Raw genomic sequence first — 27636 nt, 5'->3', positions numbered from 1 at the left:
CAGCTCAGGGGCTGACAGAGGATGCAGGAGTGAGACTAAGAATTGCCTTCTAGTATTTGAGAGTGAAGAAGGATTGGGCCCCTCTGAACAGGGTTTATAATGGTACAAGTTAAAGAAGGCAGACTTTCTCTGATATTTATTGGAAAGACTACCATAGTGGTGGTTAAGTTCCCCATCACTGGAGGTATGCAAGTACCTTTCAAGAATATTGTCAATAGGATTCCTGTACTGAGCACAAGGTTAAATGAAATACTATCTCGGAACTCTTCCGACCTCAAAGATCCTCTTAAATAAAGCAACTTTTTTTTTTTTTTTTTAGCAACAAACCAATATTCAATTAATATTTGTGATGGATGGGCCCCACACAGCTCCAAGTAAGCTTGTACTGGTGTGTTAATCCTTGGCTGCCTGTGGATAGCTACTTAAATAGTAACTCATCCAATCCTCATAACACTCTTAAGAAGCAGGTATTATTATTACCCCCATTTTACAAATGAGGCCAAGGCCGGTCCCATCCCAGTTAAGCAGTCGGCAAACAGATTATCAACAAATGATAATAGCAGTAATAATAATAACTATTAAAAGTCTGCCCTCCGCCACAGGTGCAAAACTTCTTATGCATTATCTCATTTAATCCTCAAAACAACTCTGAAGGGTAATTATTACTTATCGCCATTTTCTAGGTAAGTAATGAGGCACAGAGGGGTTAAGTGTTAATAACTGACCCAGTAATAAACAGAGAAAGGCAAGAGGAAGTGGCTAAAGAGAGGTCAACCTGGGGAAAATATGGGAAGTCACAGAGGTCGGGACCCGGGCCCCTCACCTCCTCTTCCTCCCTGGGAATCTCCTCCTAGGTCCACCCATCAATATTGGGTGCGGTAGATATTTGGTTCTGGGGGTGGGGGCGCCCTCCCCAACAGAATTTCCAGTTCCTCCAGCGGATGACATTCGTCTTTCCACTTCCAAGGGAAAGGATCCAGGCTGGGACGGAAATGGGGGAGGGGGAGGAGGGGAGGCATTAGGATCTAGTGCTCCCAGGTCCCTCTGAGACACCCCTCCCACTAGCCTAGGGCCAGTCACCTCCAACTGCTCCCCAATTCGGGGCTGCCGGAGAACAGCCGGTCACTCTGTTTTAACACTGGGGACAACTGAGGCCGGCGGAGCTGAGGTCACAGAGCTAAGCCAGGCAGCAACTGGGTGTCCAGCACAGAAGTAGCTCGAGCCTGGCTTCCCCCAGGGCGTCCACCATCCTTAATCCTCAGAAAGGTTCTAAGAGGTTTGCCCAATAATCCGCCTCTGAACGGGAACCTCTTCAACCCACTGAAGCTTTCCCTGGGCGCCAGCTGGGCTGGGCCTTTCGAGAGAATCTACTTCGGAGCGCAGCCCTGAGCAATGTCCAGAAGTCCGAGGGTGCGAGATGGGGGTGGGGGACATGAAACGAGACGCTGGAGACCCCTCCCGAAAGCCGGTTCCCAAACCGGTTTGGCTTCACGCATTCCAAGCAGCGCCTCCTCCCTTCCGTAGGGGATCCCTAAGGCCACGCGCACTTCGCGCGCCCTGGACCCTCCCCAAGCCCCAGGCTTCGCAAAGGCCGGTCCGAAGGTCACCGTCCTGGAATCCGCAAGAGGGGTGGGGGAGGGGATCCCGGTGGGTCCTCGGTCTAGGCGGGCGGGTGGGCTATTAGGCCGCGGGCGTGTCCAAACTTACGGGGACCCGGGTCCTCGGCCCCACGCGCGGCCAGCATCCGAGGACGCGGGCGGGACACAGGCGAAGCGGCGGGCGCGGGAGGCTGGAGGGGCCCGGCCCGCGAATGATCGCATCTGAAGTTCAGGCGGGACCAGAACCCGGGGAGGGGGCCGCGTTCACAAAGCCCCTCCTCTTCGGCTCTGACAGATAGAGACGACCCTCAGATACCCACCAACCTAGCCCCGGACGTGCCGGCCGGTTTTCCGGCGAGCGACATCTGGGTTTTAAAGTTTCGCCAAGTCTTGGGTCCTGCAGAGGCACTAGGGCCGCCCCCTTCCGCGCAGTACCGGGGGGACCGGCCCGAGTCGCGGCCAGGGGTTCGGTCTCAGTCCAGCACCCCGAAGTCCTGCGGCCGGGCTACTCCGGAGTTTCGAGCGCTCTCGGGGGCGGGAGGGACGCGGAACGAGAAGGGCCCGGGGACACCGAGGGAGAAAGGGGCGCCGCGGCTCCGCACTTACCCCACGGGGTCCGCGCGCTCGGGCGCCCCGGCTCGTCGGATCATGCCGCCGGTAGCTCCGGGACGGTGAAGGCAGGGGCTCAGGCGCCGGGCGGCGCGGGCCGCGAGGACCCGGGCGCCCGCATGCCCCTGGCGCTGCTGCCCTGGGGAAGGGCCCGGGCGGGCACCGCCGCCAGCCCCGCGCGGAGTAGGGAAGCCACCGCCGCCGCCGCCGCCGCCGCCGCCGCCGCGCTCTGGGGCCCTCGCTCCCTCCACTTCCTGTATCGGAGCGAGCGGGGCTTTCAGGAAGAGGCTGGCCTTGGTGGTCAAGGGTTTTTTTTGTCAAAAGCTTTTCGGCAGCGGCTCGCGGCCCGGAGCCCCCCACACCCACCCCCAGGGGCCCTCGGAAGCCCCCGCAGCCGCGCCCCCTGGGCTGGGCCGGGCCTGGCGGCGGGCGGTGGCGTGTCGGAGCGCCCAGCCGCTGGGTGCTGCCTGCGCCGCTCTGGCGGCTCCCGGAGACCCGGGAGAAAAACTTGGAGAAAAGTTTGCAGCTTGGTGGAGAGTCCCGTGGGAAGCAAGGCGTTTCCGCTCCGGACCGGCAGGTGGGGAAGCGGAGAGCTCTAAGCAGAGCACTCTCGCGCTTTACCTCCTGCCCGAAGGAGGCTCAAAATGCCATAGGACAGCTCCAGACCAGAGGCAGGGCGCCTCCTCCACGTCTCTGACAGGTGGCCACGCTCCCTTTTCTTGAATGCCTCCACTGACGGTGAACTCACTACTCACAAGGCAGTCTATTCCTCCGTCAAGCCAGGCATCTAATTCACCTGTTCTAGGTACTAAGCCTAGACCCAAGCAGAGGGAGAAAGCCAGTCAGTTTACACAAATACAACTACAGCTACTCTAGTGGGACCAGGAGGCCTCTCTTCGAAACGCCTGGGCACTCAAAAATGCCTCCTGAGCCTGGGCTGCCCTCAGAACATCTCACAGTGACTGGTCAGCACTGAACCCTGCAGAGCGACTTCAGTCTAATGCAGGGTTCCTCAGCCTCCGCACGATTGATATTTGGGGCCAGATAATGCTTGGTTGTTGGAGCCGTCTTGTATCTTGTAGGACGGCCTCTGCCCACTCTGCTTGTAGCATCACACTCTCCTTGTAACAACCCCAGAACGTCTCCAGACATTGTCAAATATCCCTGGTGGCCACAGGCATCCCCGTTGAGACCCTCTGGTCTAACATCTTTATTTCACAGATAAGGAAACTGAGACAAAGGAGGTGACTTGCGGGAGGCACACGGCAAGGTAAGGTGCCACAGGGCTGAGGCCCAGGGCTCTGGGGAAAGCATTCGGAGGCGAGGCCTCTTTGCCCTCCCTACCCCTGCTTGCTCATCTGTAGAAGTGATATGTATAAAGGGGAGCGGGTGAGGGGGGCACTCCAGGGTGCCATTATTATTAGTCCTCTGCTGTTGCTAAAACAAGCCTGTAGGCCACTCCCAGGGCTCCCTGGGCCCCAGGGTCCATCCAACTCTCACACCTAGAATAGTCTTCCAGGTCCTTCTAGGCTGATCTGGATTGCGAGTAACTGCACTCTTCCGTGGCCTCCACAAATAAAGGTTTCCCTCAGCACCCTGGTGGGCTTCCCTGGTGACTCAGATGGTAAAGAATCTGCCTCCAAGGCAGGAGACCCGAGTTCGATCCCTGGGTCCAAAAGATCCCCAGGAGAAGGAAATGGCAACCCACTCCAGTATTCTTGCCTGGGAAATCCCATGGACAGAGGAGCCTGGCGGGCTACAGTCAATGAGGTCGCAAAAAGTTGAACATGACAGCGACTTGCACTCACTCCGCTCCCTGGACCATGTATGAGAAACTCAGGACAAGCTCTTCAAAGCCTGGGTTCCATGAAACCATCTCCAGGGCTCTAACCATGGCCCCCAGAGGCCTCCACAAGGCCTGCTCCTCACCTCCTCTGTGAAGATAGAACTCCTCCAGTGGACACCAGATAAGGCCCCACACTGACCTTGTTGCTGGTAACTGTGGAGGAGGATGTTGCAAGATTGGAATCTGAGCAGCCCCCTTTAGTCATGGCCTCTGCCAAGCTAGCCCTTAGATTCCTTCCTGGGTCCCCCTTTCCTCTCAAATCCTCACACTCCCCACTTCTCTCCCTGGAATGAATCTGAGGACTCCTGTGGGAAGTGAAAATCTCCAGCTGTTTACGCCTACAAGCTTCTTCCTCTACCCTCACCTTTTCTGGTTAACAGTACCCCAGGACCTGGTTTCCGTTTAAGGAATCAACCCTCCTCAGTTATGGTCATGCAGAGATAACCAGATTCTACCCCCACTGTAGAGGACATACACCAATCTAATCTGACCAATCAGAGCCCTATACATACCAGGCCCAGTGATTGGCTCATGGATGAGCACATGACCTAAGCTGGGCCAATAAGATCCCTCACTGGGACTTTATGTTGGCGCTATCAGGAAATACCAGCAGTCTTCCCCCAACCACAAGTTGGCCTTATCCTGGGAGAGCGTAAGCTTGGGGCAGCCCAGTGATTACTTGAGCCACCATGTGGTAAAATTGTGCTCAAAAGACAGTCAAGAAAGGAAAGCAATGCAGAGAGAGACTATGCCCTAATGACATCTTTTGAGGTCTTGATTCTGAGATGCTTAAAGCACCATTAGACATCTCATGTATAAGAACCAATATAGTCCTTTATATTTTCTTTCCGTTTCTAAAAACTCAAGCCAAATCTCAGTCAGGTTTCTGTTAACCATCAGGCAAAGACTCCAAGCTGTCCGTGACTGCAGCCCCACCTTCCACCTTCCACTCCCTGCTGGGTCTGGAGGATGTCCAGTTGTGGCAGGGCTGTAGGAAAGCAGAGGTAAAACTTCAACTTATTGCCCCCAGATAGAAAAGGCTGCTTTGCCTCTCTGGGTCCTCCTGGGGTAGCTCTCACCTCCACAAGCTCCTCCACCTTCCCCTCCCTCCACTCAGGTGAGGCTTGATCCAGAGGTGGAATGTGTGAATTTGCAGGGGAAAGTCACCTTCAGGAGGTTAACTCCAAACCTTGCTGGAGTTTCTGGGGACGATTAGCAAAGAAAGACATTTCACAGCACAGTCTTATTTTTCAAAACTTGCCAAAATCTTGCTCTGAGTTGAATTACAGATATTGAGGAAACAGAGGGTATTTGTTCAACAGAACTTTTCCTAGTTTATGGAGTAGTTAAAAGTTAGTAACTACTCTTTCCTAGTATATGGAGTAGTTAAGTCACGAGTAGGGGTTGGAGTCAGGCGGCCAGGGTTCAAATCCTAGCTCTGCCACTTAGCAGCTGTGCTGCTGCTGCTGCTAAGTCACGTCAGTCGTGTCCGACTCTGTGCAACCCCATAGACGGCAGCCCACTAGGCTCCTCTGTCCTCAGGATTCTCCAGGCAAGAATACTGGAGTGAGTTGCCGTTTCCTTCTCCAATGCATGAAAGTGAAAAGTGAAAGTGAAGTCACTCAGTTGTGTCTGACTCTTCGAGACCCCATGGACTGTAGCCTACCAGGCTTCTCTGTCCATGGGATTTTCCAGGCAGGAGTACTGGAGTGGGTTGCCATTGCCTTCTCCAGTGGCTGTGTAGTCTTAGGCAAACTACTTCACCTCTGTGTGACTCAATTTCTTCATCTGTGAGATGGGATAGTAATAACACCTACCTCATAGGGATTCTGTGACTGTTGCATGAACTAATGTACGTAAGGGACTTAGAACAGACCCTGGCATGTAGTAAGTACTCAATAAGTATTAACAATTATTTGTGCTATGACTAAGCACAAATGAATTAGTCAGCTCTCACAGGTACTTCTGATAAGGATAAATTGAATAGGGCTTCCCTGATGACTTAAGTAGTAAAGAATTCGCCTGCAATCCAGGAGAGGCAGAAGAAACGGGTTTAGTCCTTGGATTGGGAAGATCCCCTGGAAAAGGGATAGGCTACCCACTCCAGTATTCTTGGGTTTCCCTGGTGGCTCAGACGGTAAAGAATCCGCCTGCAATGCGGGAGACCTGGGTTCAATCCCTGGGTTGGGAAGATCCCCTGGAGGAGGGCATGGCAACCCACTCCAGTATTCTTGCCTGGAGAATCCCCTGGACAAAGGTGCCTGGTGGGCTACCGTTGCATGTGCATGAGGAGGATTTAATAAATGTGTAGTGGGAAGTAAAAGGGACTGTGCTATCACTCTTAGGTCTATTATCTTCCTCAGACTGAAGACAAGAAGGAGTGGTTACCAGACCCAGAAGCAGAGAGTCCTGTCCTGTAGAGTGATCACCTAGGGAGTGGACCAAGGACCCTCAGTCCAGAGATGCAGCTAGGAAAATAAATAATCTGAATCATTTCCCTCCCTCCAACCTCCAGCAAGCAGTGGGCCCTTCAGTCGCCAAAGCCAGCTGGAAGCCAGAGGGTTTGGGAGCCTATTGGTCAGTCCCTATAGGTGTGGAGTCCCTGTGGGTCAGCCTCCTGGGGTGTGGGGAAGGACTGGGGTCAGGGAGGACAGGAGGGCAAAACTGTGGAATCAAACAAAATGAGCTCAAATCCTACTGGACTTTGGCAGGCAATCTTGGGCAAATCAGCCAAGGGACCAGACAGATGAGTGAAACCATCTTGGATCCTCCAAACCAGCCCATCTGCTAGCCAAATATCATGCAGTGACCTCTGTCAATGTCACATGGACCAGGAGAATCACTGGACAAGTCCTACCTGAATTCTTGACTGGGAAAATCATGAAATATAATAAAAATGTTTGGGACAATTTTGTTTTGCAAAGATAGACACAGAAAACAGCTCTCTTCCTGAGGCTTTTCCATCTTCTGACCTCCTTCCCCCACCAGAGCTCCGACATCTCTGTTCCCTGTTACTTTGGTGAAATATGTTGAAAGTGGTGGAGAAAAACTTTATTATTGCAAAATCCATCAGTATACTTTGGGTCAGCCAGGAACACAGTGTCTGCCCCGACTGGGTGGGGCCTGGGGTGACCTGAGAATCCAGCTCTGGAGGAAGTGGCAGCCTTTTCTCAGTTCTGCCCGACAGACGCCCAGCAGGAATGAGGGCCTGTGCATAAAGGGCCTTACAATTTAAAAAAAGAGTAAAAACTGGGACTCTGGATTTTTATAGGACTATATCAGATTTCTGGAACATGACCCTGACTAAAGAAGCATTTCTAAAAGCCCAGTTATCCTATGGATGCTGGCTTAGGATCTGACCAGACCTTCTGTACCTTCAGCCACTCTGAGACTCCATGTGGCAGGAAGGTGAATTTGACTCGTGTGAAGCTGTGCCTGGTGGAACCCACAGGTGTACAGGGATTCCATGGATCCAGAAGGGATGGGATCCTGATAGATAATGTTTGGCCCAGGTGGCTCAGATGGTAAAGAATCTGCCTGCCATGTAAGAGACCCAGGTTCGATCCCTGGGTCAGGAAGATCCCTTCGAGAAGGGAATGGCTACCCACTCCAGTATTCTTTTTTTTTTTTTTTTTATAAGGGCATCCCTGATATCTCAGCTGTTAAAGAATATGCCTTCAATGCAGGAGATCCTGGTCCACTCCAGTATTCTTGCCTGGAGAATCCCATGGACAGAGGAACCTGGTGGGCTTCAGTCCATGGGGTTGCAAAAAGTCGGACACAACTGAGCGCCTAACACGCTTTTCTGTCCCCTAGAACCAAGCAGGGTATCTTTAATCCCAGTCTCTGGCATTCTGCCTCATTGTCCTCTAGCTGCAGGTCCCTGTCTTTCTTCCCTCCTCTCTGTAGACAGACAACCCCACAACCCCCAAGTTTCCTAGTCTCAGTCACCTCTGTATAGAGACTGACCAGCATCCCACAGTCCCAATTCCCAGTTCTCTGGAGAAATCATCTGATTATCGTCTTGGCTGCGAGGGGTTGGCAATCTCAGAGAGCAAGGGTGCTCGTGAGGACACACCCCAAGAAACTTTTAAAGCAACCTCCAATCTGGATTATTGGGGAAGCTTCTTGTCTGGTGTCCCACTTGCCCTTGGCCAGCCCCACTCTTCACTGTGGCAGAAACTGAAAGCTTTCAAGATCTTTCTTAGAGAAACTTTCTCCTGCCCAGTCACTGCATTGGTTCATCTGACTCCAGGTTCCTCTCTGAAGCCTGCATGCTCCCTACTGAAGTGCCCTCTTAACCCACACTCGTTACATAGTTCTAGACACTATGATGTTCCTCATCCCTCTGTTATCCTTAGCATGAGAATGCCAGCTCCCTAGGAGCAGGGAATATGCCCTCTTTAAAAAAATTTTTTCTATCCCCTCATCAATCAAAGGAGGGATTTGCAAATAGCAGGCACTTAATAATCTCTTATTGTTTAAATAAAAAGACTTGTAACCAAGGAGAAAGCCTGCTCCATTTCTGAGTCCTGTTTCATCGTTTGATTTGTCCCTGCTTTGTGCTGTCAGAAGATGAGCTAAAATTAGGGTCAAGAACATCCTTAATTGGGATGTCCCTGGTGGTCCAGTGGATAAGACTCTGCATTCCCAATGTGGGGGGCCCAGGTTCGATCCCTGGTCAGGAAACTAGAATCTTCATGCTGCAACAAGAGATCCCTCATGCCTCAGCTAAGACCCTATGCAGCTAAATAAATATTAGGGGAAAAAAAAGAATGTCTTTAATTCATACAGTCTACTAATTATGACACCAGTGAGGCTCTGGGAGGACATGGAAGGCCTGTCCTTGAGGAGATTTCAAACTGGTGGAATGAGATATGCCATAGGAAGATGCTTTTGGGTTTGAGTGACAGGAAACCTTGAGGACTGAAGGAAATGTCTTGTCTCATATAACTCACAGCCCAGATTAGGGAAATGCATCTGTTATCTCAGTTCAGTTCAGTTGCTCAGTCATGTCTAACTCTTTGCGACCTCATAGACTGCAGCCCACCAGGCTTCCCTGTCCATCACGAACTCCCAGAGCTTACTCAAACTCATGTCCATTGAGTTGGTGATGCCATCCAACCATCTCATGCTCTGTAGTCCCCTTCTCCTCCTACCTTCAATCTTTCCCAGGATCAGGGTCTTTTCAAATGAGTCAGTTCTTTGCATCAGGTGGCCAAAGTATTGGAGTTTCAGCTTCAGCATCAGTCCTTCCAATGAATATTCAGGACTGATTTCCTTTAGGATGGACTGGTTGGATCTTCTTGCAGTCCAAAGGACTCTCAAGAGTCTTCTCCAACACCACAGTTCAAAAGTATCAATTCTTCACTGCTCAGCTTTCTTTATAGTCCAACTCTCACATTCATACATGATTACTGGAAAAACCAAAGCTTTGACCAGAGGGACCTTTGTTGGCAAAGTAATGTCTCTGCTTTTTAATATGCTGTCTAGATTGGTCATAACTTTTCTTTCAAGGAGCAAGTGTCTTTTAATTTCATGGCTGCAGTCACCATCTGCAGTGATTTTGGAGCCCCCCAAAATAAAGCCTGTCACTGCTTCCATTGTTTCCGCATCTATTTGCCATGAAGTAATGGGACCAGATGCCATGATCTTAGTTTTCTGAATGTTGAGTTTTAAGCCAACTTTTTTACTCTCCTCTTTCACTTTCATCAAGAGGCTCTTTAGTTCTTCTTTGCTTTCTGCCATAAGGATGGTGTCATCTGTATATCTGAGATTATTGATGTTTCTCCCAGCAATCTTGATTCCAGCTTGTGCTTCATCCAGTCCAGCATTTCTCATGATGTTCTCTGCATATAAAGAAAGCTGAGCACTGAAGAATTGATACTTTTGAACTGTGGTGTTGGAGAAGACTCTTGAGAGTTCTTTGGACTGCAAGGAGATCCAACCAGTCCATCCTAAAGGAGATTAGACCTGGGTGTTCATTGGAAGGACTGATGTTGAAGCTGAAACTCCAATACTTTGGCTACCTGATGCAAAGAACTGACTCATTTGAAAGGACCCTGATGCTGGGAAAGATTAAAGGTGGGAGGAGAAGGGGACAACAGAGGATGAGACGGTTGGATGGCATCACCGACTCAATGGACATGAGTTTGAGTAAACTCCAGGAGTTGGTGATGGACAGGGAGGCCTGGCGTGCTGCAGTCCATGGGGTTGCAAAGAGTCAGGCACAACTGAGTGACTGAACTGAACTAAACTGAATTCTGCATATAAGTTAAATAAGCACGGTGACAATATACAGCCTTGTTATCTACGGCTATGTAAAAAAAAAGACCTCAAACTTAGTGGCTTAACACAACATATTTATTATCTCACAATCTCTGTGACTTGGGATTCTTAGCACAATTTTGATGGTTGCCTCTGCTTAAGGGTCTCTCATGAGGCTGCTGTCAAGGTATCAGCCAGGGCTGGGGTCTCAGCTGAAGGCTCAGCTTGGGAAGGGTCTGCTTCCAAACTCACTTGGCTGTTGGTAGGACTCAGTTCCTTGAGGGGCCTCTGCTCCTTGCCTGCTGTTGGCTGGAGGCCATCTTCATGTCCATTCCTGGACATGTGGAAATGTCTAACATGGCCACTTGTTTCATCAAAGTGTGCACGCTTAGAAGGTCATGGAGAAAATCTGCCAGAAAGACGAAAGTCTCAGTCTCGTACCACCTAATCATCATCATTGCCCTATTCTTTTAGAAACAAGTCATAGGTCCTGCCTACACTCAGCAGGAGAGGCTTAAACAAAGGTATGAAGACCAAGCAAGGACTATTTGGAGCCATCTTGGATGCTGCCTAGTAAAAAGACTCAATGTTACCATTAGTCACTTAGGTTTGGTCCCTCTTTCTGCTCTGGCCTCCTCAGCATTGACTTCAACCTCAGGCTGGTTCTTCTACGGTTCTAAGACAGCTTCCAAATGCAATTGACATCATGCTCTATGAGGCCATCCTGCAAGAGAGGGGAAAAGTCTGTTTCCGAAGCATGCAACCGAAGTCCTCCAGTGTGATTGGCCATCTTAGGTCACATGTCTAGCCTAGTCACCAGGAGAATGTTACACACCAGTTGGCTTAGGTTGATTAAGATCCACACTTGGTCCTGGGCTTGGAGATGACCTTCCTTCAGATCATGCTGGGGGGTGGTTGAAACCCTAGCAAAATTATGAGAAGGAAGAAGAGAATGGATGTAGGGTAGATAGCCAACAATGTCAACTGCATCTGTATAGAGATGACCAGAAAAACAAGGTCATATGTGAGGAGATACTTGTAGCTGATTGTTATATTATATTATCTTGATTGTAGTGATGGCTTCATTGGTATTTACATATATTGACATCAAATATACACCTTTAACATGTACAATTCTTGTATGTCAATTTTACTTCAAAAAAGCTACTTCTGAAAGTATGTATTTTCTTTAGTCACTATGCTATGAAAAGCACAAAGAAATTAAGCAAACATTCTTCCAGCCTTCAAAAACTATTGCCTAATTGTGTAGAGAAGTCCTCACGTCATCAATGAATGAGTACAATTCTGACTATGTATTTACTGTTTTGCTTTGGTTATATCCATTAGTGTAAATTGTGTTATTTACAACATTCCTGTCATTCATCAGTTGCAACCATAGGGTTGGTTACAGATTCAAGAGTTGTGGTGAAAAGTGGTGAAAGCATTCTGTGAGAGTCAATAGGCTCTGTGGAATTCATAGTAGAGTGTATAGTAGAGTGTTGCCTATGTAGTATTTAAGAAAACAAAGCCACGAGTTATATGTATAATTCAAGTTGCTCTGACAGTATGGTTCATAAAGATTCAGTGTGGGGAATCATTTCTCAAGATCATTTTCTTTCTTTGCTGCCCCTCTGTCTGAGTGAAGGATGACCTGGGAGCCCTGAAGGAGGAGGCAGGCCTTGGAGAGCCTTGAAGGATGCAGCCTCCTCTCCAGCTGCAGGCAGCTGGCTCAGGAAAGGCTCTCACTTGCCTGGTTTGCATGTCCTTCCTCTTGGCAGCATGGGGAGTGAGGGAATGGAAAGAGGCTTTGAAACGGTGACCTCTGAGAAACGAATCCACATTTTTGACCGGAGGCCAGACCATTGAGCACTAACAGCTCATCATCTCTTCAGCTGGCTCATCTCACTAGAAGGCAAGCCAGGAGGTAGAAGATTTTCTCTGGAAAGCAGAGCTCCTACTGTGTGCCAGGTCCTGTGACCCTACTGTGTGTCAAGGTGGAGAAAGGGCTCCAAGGGTGAGGACACAAAGGACTTGATTTCCACCCTCTCCCCTGTAATTCCTCATGTTCCAAGTGATAGTCTTTAACTTTGTCTGATTCATCCATGGGTGTCCAGACTGGGGGCTCAGAACAGTCAAGTAAACAGACTAAACCTGTATATACAGTATAATAGTTATTCATTGATGTGTAACAAATTACCCTCAGATTTAACAGCTTTAAACAACAATAAATTTTTTTTTAGAATCATACCCAGTTTCCTTGGGTCAGGAATTCAGAAGCAGCTTAACTGCTTGGATCTAACTTGGGATCTCTCATGAGGTTACAGTCAAGATGAAGTTAAGCAGCTGTTTTGTGCTGTGAGGCAGAATCTATATCCTAAGGAAGACAGAGCCACCACAGATAAAGAAGCTGACTCCCTGGCACCATGGAGTGCCCCAACAAGTTGGAATGAGCACCCTTGTCTTCTTCTACACGAGACAGAAATAAAATCCTATCCTATTTAAGCCACTGGTCTTTGGTGGTTTTCTGGAGGAAGGTTCCAACAGGCAGAAATAAGGGAAGGGCATCCTAGGGGGAGGTGAAAGCAGTATGAAGAGAAGCCTGGAGGTAGGACCTTACTTAGCTGTCAAGATAGTAATGAGGGAAAAATGAGTTACTGCCTAAGAAAGCTTAAGTGCCCACCACTGAGAGGAGCAGGAAACGCTCACCATAGCTCATCCTCCTCATTTGTTTTTTGCCTTGAGGGCACGGAGTGTATCTTTTTTAAAAAATGTATTTTATTATTTATTTATTTGTGCTGTGCTGGGTCTTTGTTGCGTGTAGGCTTTTCTCTAGATGCTGCGAGTGGTGGGTACTCTATCTGTGGCGCGGTGCGAACGTTGCGGTGGCCTCTCTTGTTGCAGAGCGCAGTCTCTAGGAAGTGGGGGTTTCCATAGTTCTGGCTCCTGGGATCTAGAGCCCAGACTCAATAGTGGTGGTACACTGACTTAGTTGCTCCGAGGCCTATGGGATCTTCTCAGACCAGGGGTAGAACCAGTGTCTCCTGCATTGGTGAAAGTGAAAGTCACTCAGTCGTGTCTGACTCTTTGCGACCCCGTGGACTATACAGTCCATGGAATTCTCCAGGCCAGAATACTGGAGTGGGTAGCCTATCCCTTCTCCACGGGATCTTCCTGACCCAGGAATCGAACCAGGGTCTCCTGCATTTCAGGCAGATTCTTTTCCAACTGAGCTATCAGGGAAGCCCCTCCTGCATTGGTAGGCGGATTCTTTACCATTGAGCCCCCAGGGAAGCCCCAAGGATCATATCTTAAACCTCTGTACAGCGTGCTCGGCAAAAAAAGATGTTCTATCACGATGTGGGAGAGAGGCCATGATTTATTTCTGTTTCACTTCTCCCTTTGGGACTATTTACTTCCTCTGAAAATCAAGTGTGGTGTCCTCAAGGCATCTTCCTCATGAGAAAACCCAGGGTGGGTCCTTTAGAATCATGGGTCAGCAACAAGTCGGTCAGAGTGAGAGGAAGCCTGACCCAGCACTGGTCTTCTTGACCACAGTCCTAATCTGGGCCTCTGCTGCCGTCCCAGGGGAGAGTCCCCAGAGGGGTGTGCACCCTGCGGGAGGCTCCTGGGACCTCAAGTTAAGAACACTCCCCACCGTGGACTCCCTGCCTTCAGGAGGTGCTGGGCGGTGGGGTGGGTGCTGAGATGATGCGTGCTCTGGCCGTTTCAAAACCGCACAATGCAGTTCCCTTTCAGTGACACTCTTGCCCTCTGTGTGACCTTGGAGAAGTTTCTTAGCCTCTCTGGGGCCCAAGTTTCTTTTTCTGGAGGATGGGTGGACGCCTACCTCACAGCTGCTTGTGAAGATTGTATGGGAGGTGGCTCCCTGTGTGTTGAGTAGCAGGTTTGTGACAAATGTCAGTTTCCCTTCTCTGACTTATTTTTTGTTTTTTCCCTTGTGCAGTGCTGTGCTTAGTCACTTCGGTCGTGTCTGACTCTTTGTGACCCCATGGACCGTACCCACCAGGCTCCTCTAGCCATGGGGATGCTCCAGGCAAGAATACTGGAGTGGGTTGCCATGCCCTCCTCCAGGGGAATCTTCCCAACCCTGGGATCAAACCCAGGACTCCCACATTGCAGGCAAATTTTTTACCCTCTGAGCCACCAGGGAAGCCCTTTTATTTTTTTCCCTTATTGATTAAAAAAAAAAAATTATGTTTATTTTTGGCTGCCCTGAGTCTTTGTTGTTGAGCTTGGGCTTTCTCTAGTTGCGGCAAGTGGGGGCTACTCTCTTGTTGCGGAGCATGAGCTCTGGGTCATGCAGGCTCAGTAGTTGGTGGTGCATGGGTTTTGTTGCCCTGCAGCACGTGTGATCTTCCCAGACCAGGGACTGAACTGGTGTCCTCTGCATTGTAAGGCAGATTCTTAACCACTGGACCACCAGGGAACCCCTTCCCCACTTACTGATTTTTATAATTGAAGAATGGATGCCCAGCTCCATGGACTCTGCAGTGCCTTCCACCCCATGCTCTTCCCCTGACAGGGGTGCCAAGATGTGTATTTAAGGAAGTTTGAGTTCAATTCAGCTGCTATTAATTAATGCTGCCTCCTTAGACAAGGTGATGCTGAGGACCAGAAAGGAAGGCATGGGGTCCCTGCCTTTCTGTGTCGTCCGCAGAAGCCTTGGCTACTGGCATTGTAGTGTGTGATACTCACAGGGGTGTGGGCCTCGAGCAGGGCTGGCTACACGATTTGCAGGACTTGGCGCAAAATGAAAATGTGTGACCCCTTGGCTCAAAAAGTGATACAGATTTCAAGACAATGGCAGTAGAATATTAAGCACAAGACCGTCCAAGTGTAGGATCTTCTAAGTGTGGGCTCTGTGAATGCACAGGCCACACACCCTTGAGCCTGGCCCTGGCCTGGTCCCGGCCTGAGGGGTTTCCCAGGACAGGGGAAGGTGCCAGCTTGCTCGTAGCACCTCTACCCTGCTCAGCCCCTGGGAGCCTCGCTGGCCGTGCGGGCCCCTCAGCCCCTACCCCATCCAGCTCTGTGGCCCTGAGGCCCACGTCAGCGGTGGTTCGTGGGTCAGGAGCCCCACAGGAAGTAATCTGGCTCCTGAATCTAGGACGCGTCCTCTCTCTGTGCCTGGCCTTGCTACCCACCCCTGGACTCTGTTGCCCAGATAGCGGGCTCTGGCCACCAGGCACTGTGCCTCCTCCCAGAGGCCCCAAGGCAGCATGTGGCAGTGGTAAAGTAAACAGTCTTCACGATCCTCATTAAAGAACAGGGAGGCCTTATTCAAGGAGGGCCGTCGCCGTGGGCACAGGGACCACCGCCATAGGGTCTTGAATCTGTCCGATCCAAATAGAACAAAGGCAAGTGGGAGCAGGGTGGGAGTCAGTGGATGGGATACTGCTAAGAGGAAATATCAAGAGTCAGAGGGATTCTGACTAAGCTGACCTAACAAGATTCCTATTGAAGGCAGGCAGTGCAGTCAAACATCACCTGGAGTCAGGGGAGGATGAAAAACTGGATCAGATATCGAGAGTTATCAGTATGGAGGATGGGTGATCTGGATAAACTGACTTAGCAGGATTCTTGCTAAAACTTGGCAATGCATCTACATGTTTTATTTGGCTTTGTTTGTTCTTTATTTTGCTTTTTAAAAAATATTTGGCATATGAATGAAATCATATGGTATTTGCTTTCTTCTGCTTGACTCCTTTCACTTAACATAATACACTCAAGGTCCATTCATGTTGTCACAAATGGCAAGAGTCCATCTTTTTTTTAATGCCTGAGTAGTATTCCATATATATACCCTAAATTATATGTATGCATAGTACTCCATTATATATAGTTTTATATACATAGTTTTCCATTATACATACTTGGTCTTCCATTATATTTATATATATATAGTATTTCATTATATATATATATTCTTATTATATATTTATAGTATTCATATGATGAACAGGGAGGCCTGGTGTACTGCGATTCATGGGGTCGCAAAGAGTTGGACACGACTGAGCGACTGAACTGAACTGATATACACATATATATATATATATATATATATAGGGTTTCCCTTGTAGCTCAGCTGGTAAAGAATCTGCCTCAATGCGGGAGACCTGGGTTCGATCCCTGGGTTGGGAAGATCCCCTGGAGAAGGGAACGGCTACCCACTCCAGTATTCTAGCCTGGAGACTTAGTCCATGGGGTCACAAAGAGTTGGATACAACTGAGCGACTTTCACTTTCCTATATATATATTTATCTCTCCTCATTTAATGTGCAGTTGCTTCCATATCTTGGCTACTGTAAAAAATGTTGTGATGAACATAAGGGTGTATATATCTTTTTAAAATTCATTTATTATTTTTGGCTGCCCTGGGTCCTGGTTGGCGTGCATGGGCTTTCTCTCGTTTGGGCAAGCAGGGGCCGCTCTAGCTGTGGGGCATGGACTTCTCATTGTGGTGGCTTCTCTTGTGCAGTACTGGCTGTAGGCGCTCAAACTTCGGTAGTTGGCAGCCCTCAGGCTCTAGAGCACATAAACTTCAGTAGTTGTGGTACACAGGCTTTGTTGCCCAGCAGCAGGTGGAAGCTTCCCAGACCAGGGATCGAACCAACGTTCCACGCATTGCCAGGCATTATTATTAACCACTGGACCACCAGGGAAGTCCATAGACATCTTTTTGAATTAGTGTCTTTGTATTCTTTGAATAAATACCCAGAAATGGGATAGTTGGGTTGGAATATGGTAGTTCTAGTCTTAATTTTTTGAGGAGCCACCATACTGTTTTCCATAGTGACTGCACCAATTTATATTCTTACCAATAGTGTATGAGGGTTCCCTTTTCTCCACATCCTTGCCAACACCTGTTATTTCTTGCCTTTTTGATAATAGCCACTCTAATAGGTGTGAGGTGATATCTTATTGTGGTTTTGATTGTATTTCTGACAGTGATTGAACATTTTTTCATGTGCCTGCTGGCTGTCTGTATGTCTTCCTTGGAAACATGTCTACTTGGGTCTTCTGTCCTATTAAAATATAGGTTTTTTGCTGTTGAGTTGCTAAATTCTTTATATATTTTGGATATTAATCCCTTATTGGATACAAGATTTGCAAATGTCTTCTCGCATTTGGAAGGTTGCCTTTTCATTTTATTGATGGTCTCCTTTGGTATGCAAAAACTTTTTAGCTTAATGTAGTCCTCTTTGCTTGAGGCGCCCAGATGGCATATTGCTAAAGAATCCATCTGCCAAGGCAGGAGACACAAGAGATGTGGGTGTGTTCCCTGGGTTGAGAAGATCCTCTGGAGAAGGAAATGGCAACCCACTCCAGTATTCTTGCCTGGAAAATTCCATGGACAGAAGAGCCTAGCAGGCTACAGTTCATGGGGCAGCAAAGGGTTGGACATGACTGAGCGAACCCATACACAGTCTTCTTCTTTAGTGTTGCTTTTGTTTCCCTTGCCTGAAGAGACATATGTAGAATGATTCTGCTAAAACTAATGTCACAGAGCATACTGCCTACTTCCTTCTAGGAGTTTTATGGTTTCAGGCCTTACATTCCACTTTGAGTTGATTTTTGTGTACGATATGAGATAGTGTTGACTGAAAGAATAAACACTACCTACAAGTTGAGTTACATCTTATTTGGGGAACTTACTGAGGACTATGGGGCTTCTCTGGCAGCTCAGACAGTAAAGAATCTGCCTGCAATGCAGGAGACCCGAGTTCGATCCCTGGGTCGGAAAGATCCCCTGGAGAAGGGAATCTTCTCCTCCAGTACTCTTGCCTGGAGAATCCCATGGACAGAGGAGCCTGGTGGGCTGCAGTCCACGGGGTCGCAAAGAGTCCGACACGACTGAGCGACTAAGCACAGCGCAGCACTGAGGACTGTAGCCAGAAAATCAGTCTTAGGTTGCTCTGAGGATGGTTCCAAAGTGGTAAGAGAGGAATCAGAATGTATAGAAGTGTTTGCTGAAAACAAACTCAAAAACCCATCTAGCTGAACATCGAATGATTACAGCTAATCTCTCTCTCTCTCTCTCACACACACACAAACTCAAGTTAATGATTTTAATGCTTTCTGACATATCAGAAGATGCCAGAATCTGGGCTCATTGAAATTACTCCTTAGATATGCATCTTAACTACCTGGGGCCAGTATTCCTGTTTTTCTCCATCCTGAATTCCCCTTCTGGAGCAGCACTGGGCTGGCTGGATTGGTGTGGGCAACATTCGTGGTTTACTGAAATGGCAGACAGCATTGTTTTCATCCACAAAATATTTGAACATCTCTGTCATATTTTCTCCTGGTTATTCATTGATTCTTTTTAAACCATGAAATGCTTGCTATGATTAGAATGTGTCCCCTTCTGCGTGGCTCATGTGTGGGTATGATATTTCCCAGCCTGATTCCTGACTGTCCTTATCCCTGAAGGCTCAGCTTGAGTCAACATCTCCCTGACTGCGAGGATGACTGGGCTTCTCTGTGCTCTTGCCTTCTGGGCTCACTCCCTCCGAGAACATGGGGGTCCCTTGAAGTGACAGGCAGTAGGCCTCCCATCTCTCCAACCAGCAGTTGGCTTGCTGCAGAGCAGGCCTTCAATACATGTTTACGGACTAAATCAGGGAGTGACCAAAAACTTTGTGCTCTTTCTAGCTTTAAGGGCTGGTCTAAAAGATGGGTAGTACAGAAACCCCAAAATTGGTGACCTTCAATAGTTGGTGGAGGCTGTGGGCAAGTATATGAGACTGTTCTAGAAAATTCCAAATGCATAATTGTCAAAAAGTATCAATAACTGAAGCACGCTTACAGATTAAAAAGATAAAGATAATTAAAAACAAAACAGAGGACTTCCCTAGCAGTCCAGTGGTTAAGACTCTGCGCTTCCACTGCAAGGGGAGAGCGTTCTATCCTTGGTGGGGGAACTAAGATCCCACATGCCATGGGATAGGTCAAAAGAAAAAATAGCCTGTTTCCAAGCTCTCTCTAAAAAAAATTAAAAAAACAAACAGAAGCAAGTGATTCATTCTGGCCTGGAGGCCTAGGTAGGCCTTGAAAGAAGAAGTGCGGGCCCTCCTCTGCAGGACAAGGGGTGGGGAAACCATTTCAAGCAGAGGAAATAGTCGAGTCTCTGAGACTAGGCAGAGTCATGCAGGAAAAAGAGGAAGATAATGTATTAAGGTTATGGCAGGTCTGAGGTAACTGGGAGCCATGGTTTTTCCAGTAGTCATGTACGGATGTGAGAGCTGAACCATAAAGAAGGCTGAGCACTGAAGAATTGATGCTTTTGAATTATGGAGCTGGAGAAGACTCTTGAGAGTACCTTGGACTGAAAGGAGATCAAACCAATCAATCCTAAAGGAAATCAACCCTGAATATTCATTGGAAGAACTGATGCTGAAGTTGAAGCTCCAATACTTTGACCACCTGATGCGAAGAACTGACTCATTGGAAAAGACCCTGATGCTGGGAAAGACTGAAGGCTGGAGGAGAAGGGGATGACAGAGGATGAGATGGTTGGATGGTATCACCGACTTGATGAACATGAGTTTGAGTAAGCTCCAGGAGTTGGTGATGGACAGGGAAGCCTGGTGGGCTGCAGTTCATGGGGTCACAAAGAGTCGGACACGACTGAGTGACTGAACTGAACTGATGAGAAGATCTGATTCATTGGAAAAGACCCTGATGCTGGAAAAGACTGAGGGCAGGAGGAGAAGAGGATGACAGAAGACCAGATGGTTGGACGGCATCTTCGATACAATGGACTTGAATTTGAGCAGACTCTGGGAGATTTTGAAAGACAGGGAAGCCTGGGGTGCTGCAGTCCATTGGGTCACAAAGAGTTGGACATGACTTAGCAACTGAACAGCAACAAAATGCTTCTAAGTTCTAGAAGACAGATGAATCAGATTTCTGCATTAGAAGATCCCTCTAGTTGCTGAATGGAGGCTAGACTGGGAAGGGAATGAGGGTGGAGGCAGGGAGACCAGCTCAGAGCCTCTGCCCTGGATCATATAAACAGTGCCAGTGGGGCCCTGAAGGCTGGAGCGGAAAGGGAGTGAGAGGTTGCAAAAATGACCGCAAGGGAGAAAACAAGAAGATAGCACTAGGGGCAGTGGGAGGAGTTGACATTTTGCTGGTGACTGGTGAGGTACTGGGAAAGAGCAAAAGGTGACTGGGGGTGGGAGGAGAGTTTGGTGATTTTCCCCAACTTTTTATTATGAAAGATTTTAAACATATAGAAAAAGACACCCTGTACTGTGAACATTCATACACCCACCATCTACAATCAACCACTAACACTACCAAACTCGCTGTATCACGTGTCTGTCAATGACCCACCCAGGTATCTTAGTAAGTTGCAGACATCAGTATCCTTCACCCCTAAACACTTGAGCCAGGATATCACTACCTGGAGTTCAATATTTAAGATTTCCCCCTATTGATAACCTCAATATCTCTATAAGTTATTAAATATTCTCTTTTACTCTATCCACCTGCTGATGGACATTTGAGCTATTTCAAGTTTTGGGGTATTATGAAAAAATTATGCACATTTATCTCTTTAAAAACCTGGATTATTTTTGGACTTCCTTAGTGGTCCAGTGGTGATGGATCCACCTGCCATTGCAGGGGACATGGGTTTGATCCCTGGTCCGGGAAGATCCCACATGCTGCAGAGCAACTAAGCCTGTGTACCACAGCTACTGAGCCAGTGGTCTAGAGGCTAAGAGCTGCAACTACTGAAGCCCATGTGCCTAGAGCCCATGCTCCGTAACTAGAAAAGCCACTGCAGTGAGAAGCCTGTGCACCGCAACGAAGAGTAGCCCTGGCTAACTGCAACTAGAGAAAGCCCATGTGCAACCATGAAGACCTAGCACAGTCAAAAATAAAGTTTTTAAAAATTGGATTATTTTTGATCATACTGACTGTGAGGGACTTGGGAAGCTAAATAGTACATCAGGGGGTGAAAATTGTCTGTGAGGGGGTCTGGAGGGACAGAGAAACTTGTGGCTGGCAGTATCTATCTTGAGGGACAGCAGTGAAGCTGTTAATCATTGCTGTGTCTCAGAAGGTTGAGTTGGATCAATGGAATCTTGGTTGCACATTACAATTACCTGGAATTTTTATCTGCAAATTAGGGGCTTCTCTGGTGGCTCAGATGATAAAGAATCTGCATGCAATGCAGGAGACCTGAATTTTGATCCCTGGGTCGGGAAGATCCCCTGCAGCCTGGCGGGCTGCAGTCCATGAGGTCACAGAGTTGGACATGACTGAGTGACTAAGCACAGCACAGGATCTTTTTTTTTTTTTTTTAGAGAATTCATTTTATTTTGATAGTCATTCATAATTATATATGACTCTGCATAATATTTAGAAACTTCATCGTCTTTTGAATACCAAAACCTCAAAAATATGGAACGCTTCACGAGTTTGCATGTCATCCTTGCGCAGGGGCCATGCTAATCTTCTCTGTATCGTTCCAATTTTAGTATATGTGCTGCCGAAGCGAGCACAGCACAGGATCTTTTAAAACCCTAATGCCCAGGCCAGCTTGATTGGACAGTCCTGTGTTTTAAAGCTCCCAGGATGACTCCAGTGGTCCGCCAGGTAGAAGAAACACTCCAGGGTGGAATGCAGGTAAACACTTTCATTTAAGGAGCAGGTGGAGGAGATGCCAGGAGAAGAGAGGGAGATATAAAGAAGTGGAGAACCAGAGTGAGTCTGTTTATTAGAAAGGACGTAATCTGCAGTATTAAAAACTGCAGAGTGACTGAGAGGAACCAGAGCCTAGGGGTAGCATGGTCTTGAAGACGCATTCAGGGCAGAGAGTGGGATGGGAGACCTCAAAGGCAGTGGGTGTAGGCTGAATCTCAGTAGAGAGCTCACTGGTGGGGATGGGCAGGGGTCAGAATCTACTCCTGCCCTTTGCCTGGCTGGAGGACATCAGCTAGCAAAGTGAAAAGGGCAAGTTGTTCAGTCGTGTCTAACTCTCTATGACCCCATGGACTGCAGCCTGCCAGGTTCCTCTGTCCATGGAATTCTCCAGGCAAGAATGCTGGAGTTGGTTCCCTTCCCCAGGGGATCTTTCTCACCCGGGGATCAAATCTGAATCTCCCACATTGTAGGCAGATTCTTTACCGTCTGAGTCACCAGGGAATGGGCAAAACAAAAGCCCAGGAGAAGGCCTGCTTCTCGCACCAGGGGACCATCGGACTGCCTGCACCAGCACCATGGTGAACTTGGAAGTGCCTGGGGCAAGTTTGAGAAAACATCAAAAACAAGCTGATAGAGCCTGAGTTGTGAAATCAACTAGGAGATGAGCTCCAAGATTCCACCAACCACTCTCTCCTTTCTCTGGTCTGGGCAGTCCCAGGCCTGGCTCTTCAGGCTGGCTCTCATGGTGAGTGGACGAGAGACCCTGCACACAGCACACATGCTCTCTGAACCTCATTTCCTACATCTGTGAAATGGAGATATTTTCTGTTACTCTCCTGTATTCCACTGGTTTTTGTAAGCCATGCAGCGCCAGATGGACTGAGGGACAATGAGCTACTGAGAATTAAGAACTTGAGGCTGCAGGATCCTCAGAACTGATTGAACTGGAATTACCAAGTCAAAGGCCTTCATACCTTGTGGATTGACTTTTACACAGAAAAGGGTCAAACCCATCTAAACACTCATCTGAAGTATAACTTCTCATCTGAAGTAGAACCTGTGGGGAAGACTTTTTAAAAACATTTAAAAATTTTTAATTCATGTGGACAGATGTTTCCATGAGTACAACAAAAGTTGCTAGAAAAATGCAATGAAAAAAACATGTTCAGACACAAATTACTCATCATATTGCCATAAATGTTTATACTCTCACTTTCTGTACATGTCTTGTGGCAGATGGACAACAGTCTAAGAGGCTACACAGATGCCCAGCTCACACTCTGAGTGGGACTAATCCGTTTGTGCTCAGTCGTGTCTGACTCTCTGTGACCCTGTGGACTGTAGCCCTCTAGGCTCCTCTGTCCATGGGATTTTCTAGGCAAGAATACTGGAATGAGTTACCACCTCCAGGGGATCTTCCCGACCCAAGGATCATACCTGCATCTCTTGCATTGGCAGGTGGATTCTTTACCACTAACACTACCTGGGAAGCCCTGGTATTGATCTATCTTCTCACTATTCTGCATGGACGAGCAGCACTGCCAACACCTGGGAACTTGCTGGAACTATAGCATCTTTGGCCCCATCTGATCCTGCTGAATCAGAATCTGCTTTTTAACAAGACACCCACGTGATTCACATGCATGTTAAAGTTTATGGTGGCACTGAGACAGCTGGGACTCAGGAACATTTCAAATGAAGGAATTAACCAGAACCTCTCCCTCCACTGCAATTTCTCATGACACAACAGCTGATGGCATAACATTCTTTTCTAAAAATTTTTAGCAAGTAAATCTGTGTGAAGTTATCCACTTTATTAATTCCAACTGGAAATAAACCTTTCAGTCAACCATGCCAGGATAAATACTGAATTATATTTCTATCCTCATAGGAAATGGGAACACAAAATCACTGTCAAATGAAGAGATGATGAAAAATACACAGCCAGAAAATGTAGAAAAAATATTATCAAGGAGTGTTAGATGATTAATAAAAATGCTATTGTATTTTTACTGGCTTTTTTACATTTGTGAGACTTTCTTTTAAAAACATGTACTTTGTTGTGATTCCTTTTCTCGTTCTAAAAAATACTTACATTCACATTCAGTTTTGCATTCATAGGTTTGAAGACCCATTGCAGGCAGATTCTTTACCATCTGAGCCACTAGGGAAGCACACTGAAGACTCGGCTCCCAACTTCTTTGCTTCAAGCCTTATAGACCTATGTCCCTGCATATTTTACTGTATTTAATATGTATTCCCTGCAGTGGTCAGTGAGATTGAATTTCCTCTGTTAATTAGCCATTTATGCTGCTTCTTTTGAGAATTGCTTTTTCTTTATCATTTTTCTATTGAAATGTTTTTGCCATTTTCTTATTAGCTTGCAAGAGTTCTTTGCCTAAGGATACCAATCTCTTCTCTGTTATGTATAGCATAACCTTGTTCTTAATGAGCAGGACCAGATTCATAATTTTTAGGGCTCAGGGCAAAATGAAAACACATGCTACAAGGACATATTGTACAATCAGGGAATTAAAACATTATTTTAAAAGTATAAATGGAGTATAACCTTTAAAAATTGTGAATTATATTGTACATCTATAATATATATTGAACATCTATAATTTTAAAAAAAGAAAAGGTGAGGTCCCCTTAAAATAATCATTTAAGATTTCAAGATGGTGACAACCGAGCCTGGGGGCTTTCTGAGTGTGAGGCCCTGTATGGCTGACCCCATGGGTGCCCTGCCCATAAAGCTGGCCTTACTGATGAGACAAGAGAAGGCTGGATCATTCTGGATTTACTTGTGCTTTGCTAAGGTAAGTTATGTGGACCTCCTGGGTGGCTCAGACGGTAAAGAATCTGTCTGCAATGTCAGAGACCCAGGGTCAATCCCTGAGTCGGGAAGATCCCCTGGAGAAAGGAATGGCTACCCTCTCCAGTATTCTTGCCTGGAGAATTCCATGGACAGAAGAGCCTGGTAGGCTATAGTCATGGGGTTGTAAAAAGTTTGACATGACTGAGTGACTAACACTTTCATTTTTCAAGGTAAGTTATGAGTTTCCTGCTTTGTTTTATTATCAATCATAATTAAAAAGCACCAACCCACATCCTTTTCAAAGTTTATTTTTCTTAATATGCAAATAGAAATGATTTCCATAAATGGCTTTTATTCCAGTGTAAAGAATTCTTTCCAAAAATACAAATATGTATGTGTCTATTAAAACATGACTGGAAGCTCTCTATAGGGAAAGACAACTTGTGTTCATTTACTTTATTGACAGTGTACAGATTTTCATAGAGTGCATTACAATACTGACTGCTAGATGTCTTATAAAGGTTTAGTTCGTATTTACTCTAGATTTGTCTTCACAATAAGAATAAGCTCATGCCAGTGTTTAGAAATCAATAGTAGCAATTCATTCAAATTTAATGACAATTTTATTAAACTAAGAATCTCATATCACAGAGCATTCACAGTGCAGGAGGTCACAGTTATTGAAAAAATAAATAGTGGGATAAATATATTTATTATTTACAACTTTTCAGCTCATGGCTCCTGCTTTGCCCGTTAAAGATGATGAACAAAGATGGCAGCATGCCAGAAATGTCTTACTCAGGTGACATGTAACAGCCTCAGAAGTTTTGGGTTTTGGTTGTTTCTAAGGGAGGGTTCCTTCTGGGCATGAGAGCTCCGGTTCTATCTACCTGCTATTTGCTAGGTAACACCTGAGCCCCAGGAAGATCCCGTGGCCCTGTGGGGCCCTGGGCTGGGTCAGGCCTTCCCTGCCCGTTCTCTGGCAGCTCCTGCATCTGTCCATGAGCCCGGCCCCATCTGGCTGGCATCCCTGTTTCCTCTCTAGGTAATCAAGGCTCTCTTTGTATTCAGACACCCAGCAACTGCTCTGGGCTGGCAGCAGCTGGATAGGAGACACCCACATAGGGCAGGCACCCTACCAGGGAGCGTGTGCTCCGAACTGGACACCCAGCCTCCCAGACTAGCAGCCCCCCCGAGGAGGCTCCCTTAGACTTGACCACAGAGGATTAGCCACAGTTCTCTCCCTGGGCCTCCAGATATTCTTGGTCCAGGCAGGTGGAGAAAGTGCCAGGAAGTGTCCCGTGGGTTCAGAAGGGCACCTCTGGAGGTGAGAGCAGGGATGCCCTGGCGGCCAGTGAAAAAACCCACCAGAACATCTGATTTGGAAAAACAGAGCTGTCTGGCTCACATCCCAGCCCTTTTCGGTGGGAAGAAAGGCCTCGCTCCTGTTGAAAGGGGACTTCACGTTTGTCAGGATACTCCCAGGTGTCTGGGACTTTCTGGAGTGGGGGTGTGGGGCTCTGTTGTCTGGGACGCCGCTTTATGCACAAAGGTTGACCAGACCAAGCCACACACCCAGAGACCAAAAGCTGAGCATACTTTCAATAGTTAAAAAAACTACATTTTTCAGTGGTGGGATGGGGAGGGTACACACTTTCTCCAGGATTAAGGGCTTTATTGGCTGCTACTGTGGATAAGTCCCAACCAACGTGCTGCATAAAAAGCAACTGTCTGAATTCTGGCAATGGAGGGAATAGGTGTGGATAGGTCTGCATGTGTCATAGGGCTTTGAATGAAGCAGCAGCCCATCCCAGACGCATAAATCTAACAGTGGAAACACCACACCAGCAAGGGCTTGACTTTCACATGGGTTCAGGGAGCGTTTCTAACTGTCAGAGCCACCTGCCATGACCCTGGGTCTGTACCAGGGTGTCCGGGCAGCAGACGTTTTCCTAGATTAGAAGACAGTAAGTTCTCAGCCCCTTTTATGAACTGTGTGGAGGACACACGACCTTGACAACTGGATGCCAACACCATAAGAGGTGATGGAAAGCCTGGAAGCTTGTGCAGGTAAAAGATGACACGAGCATGCCCCCCTGCAATGCATGAGGATTTAGCAGAGACCAAAGGAACCTGGGAACTATTGGTCAAGTGAAAAGTTAGAATTTTTTTTAAAACCTCATAGAATAATCAAAGCTCTAATACAACCTAGCTGGCTTCCCTGTTGTAATGGAAGAAACAGCTCCTCCTGGGTGGCAAGATGGGAGAAAACACCTCTTCTCCCGATTTCATGCAGGTACCATTTCCTTGAGGTCGGGCAGCACGTGACTTTGGATACTGACCCATCAGCTATGAGGTCTGGAATTAAGCGCATACTAAGCTAGTGTCCCAATTTGGCTTTCCCTATTAAGAAGCAAATGGAACAGCCTAAACGGACTGTGCCCTTGGGAGAACAGTTCTCTGCGGCAAGGCGAAGGGGCTCCACAAGAGTCAGGTCACAAAAATCTGCCTCCCACCCATGTCCTTGGCCTTGGAGGATGGGCCTATGCCAAGGTGCTCTTGTTCTACCACCCACATGACTGACACAGTACAGGATAGGCCCCTTCTATATGCCTCCAGAAGGTCCTGAGAGCATCTTTGCACTTGAGGGGCTCCTGCGACCAGCTGCAGAGAGAAAGGCTCATAGCTGGAGGGGTGCCCAGACACTTGGGGTGAATCCACATAGAGAGCAGGGGCGAGAGGCAGCACATTGGGTCCAGGGATAAATGGGGGATGACGCTCTTCCTGCCACACAAGAGCTGCCCAGAGAGTGTTTTCAA

The 27636-nt window shown here is 47.6% G+C and overlaps 1 protein-coding gene and 2 non-coding genes across 4 annotated transcripts in view; 1 reads left to right on the top strand and 2 right to left on the bottom strand.

The window, feature by feature from the left end:
* RIN3 (Ras and Rab interactor 3) overlaps window positions 1-2516 on the bottom strand; it is a 133354-nt gene extending 130838 nt beyond the window's left edge. Inside the window, exon 1 of one of the 2 annotated variants that reach the window (XM_061159320.1) lies at window positions 2205-2516. In XM_061159320.1, the coding sequence (XP_061015303.1) occupies window positions 2205-2248 (44 nt within the window). In that variant the 5' untranslated portion in view covers window positions 2249-2516. Of the gene's footprint in view, window positions 1-1707; window positions 1836-2204 lie in introns of those variants that run through there. The other variant, XM_061159319.1, reaches the window with a different exon arrangement.
* A 6153-nt stretch (window positions 2517-8669) lies between these two features.
* TRNAG-CCC (transfer RNA glycine (anticodon CCC)) lies at window positions 8670-8742 on the top strand. Its single transcript has one exon. It is a non-coding gene; the product is annotated as a tRNA-Gly (tRNA).
* A 13008-nt stretch (window positions 8743-21750) lies between these two features.
* On the bottom strand, window positions 21751-21857 carry LOC133068752 (U6 spliceosomal RNA). Its single transcript, XR_009695699.1, has one exon. It is a non-coding gene; the product is annotated as a U6 spliceosomal RNA (small nuclear RNA).
* Between the last annotated feature and the right edge of the window lie 5779 nt (window positions 21858-27636).

Source organism: Dama dama, chromosome 13, assembly GCF_033118175.1.
Source record: "Dama dama isolate Ldn47 chromosome 13, ASM3311817v1, whole genome shotgun sequence".
NCBI lineage: Eukaryota > Metazoa > Chordata > Mammalia > Artiodactyla > Cervidae > Dama > Dama dama.
This window is presented reverse-complemented; position numbering and strand designations above follow the sequence as displayed.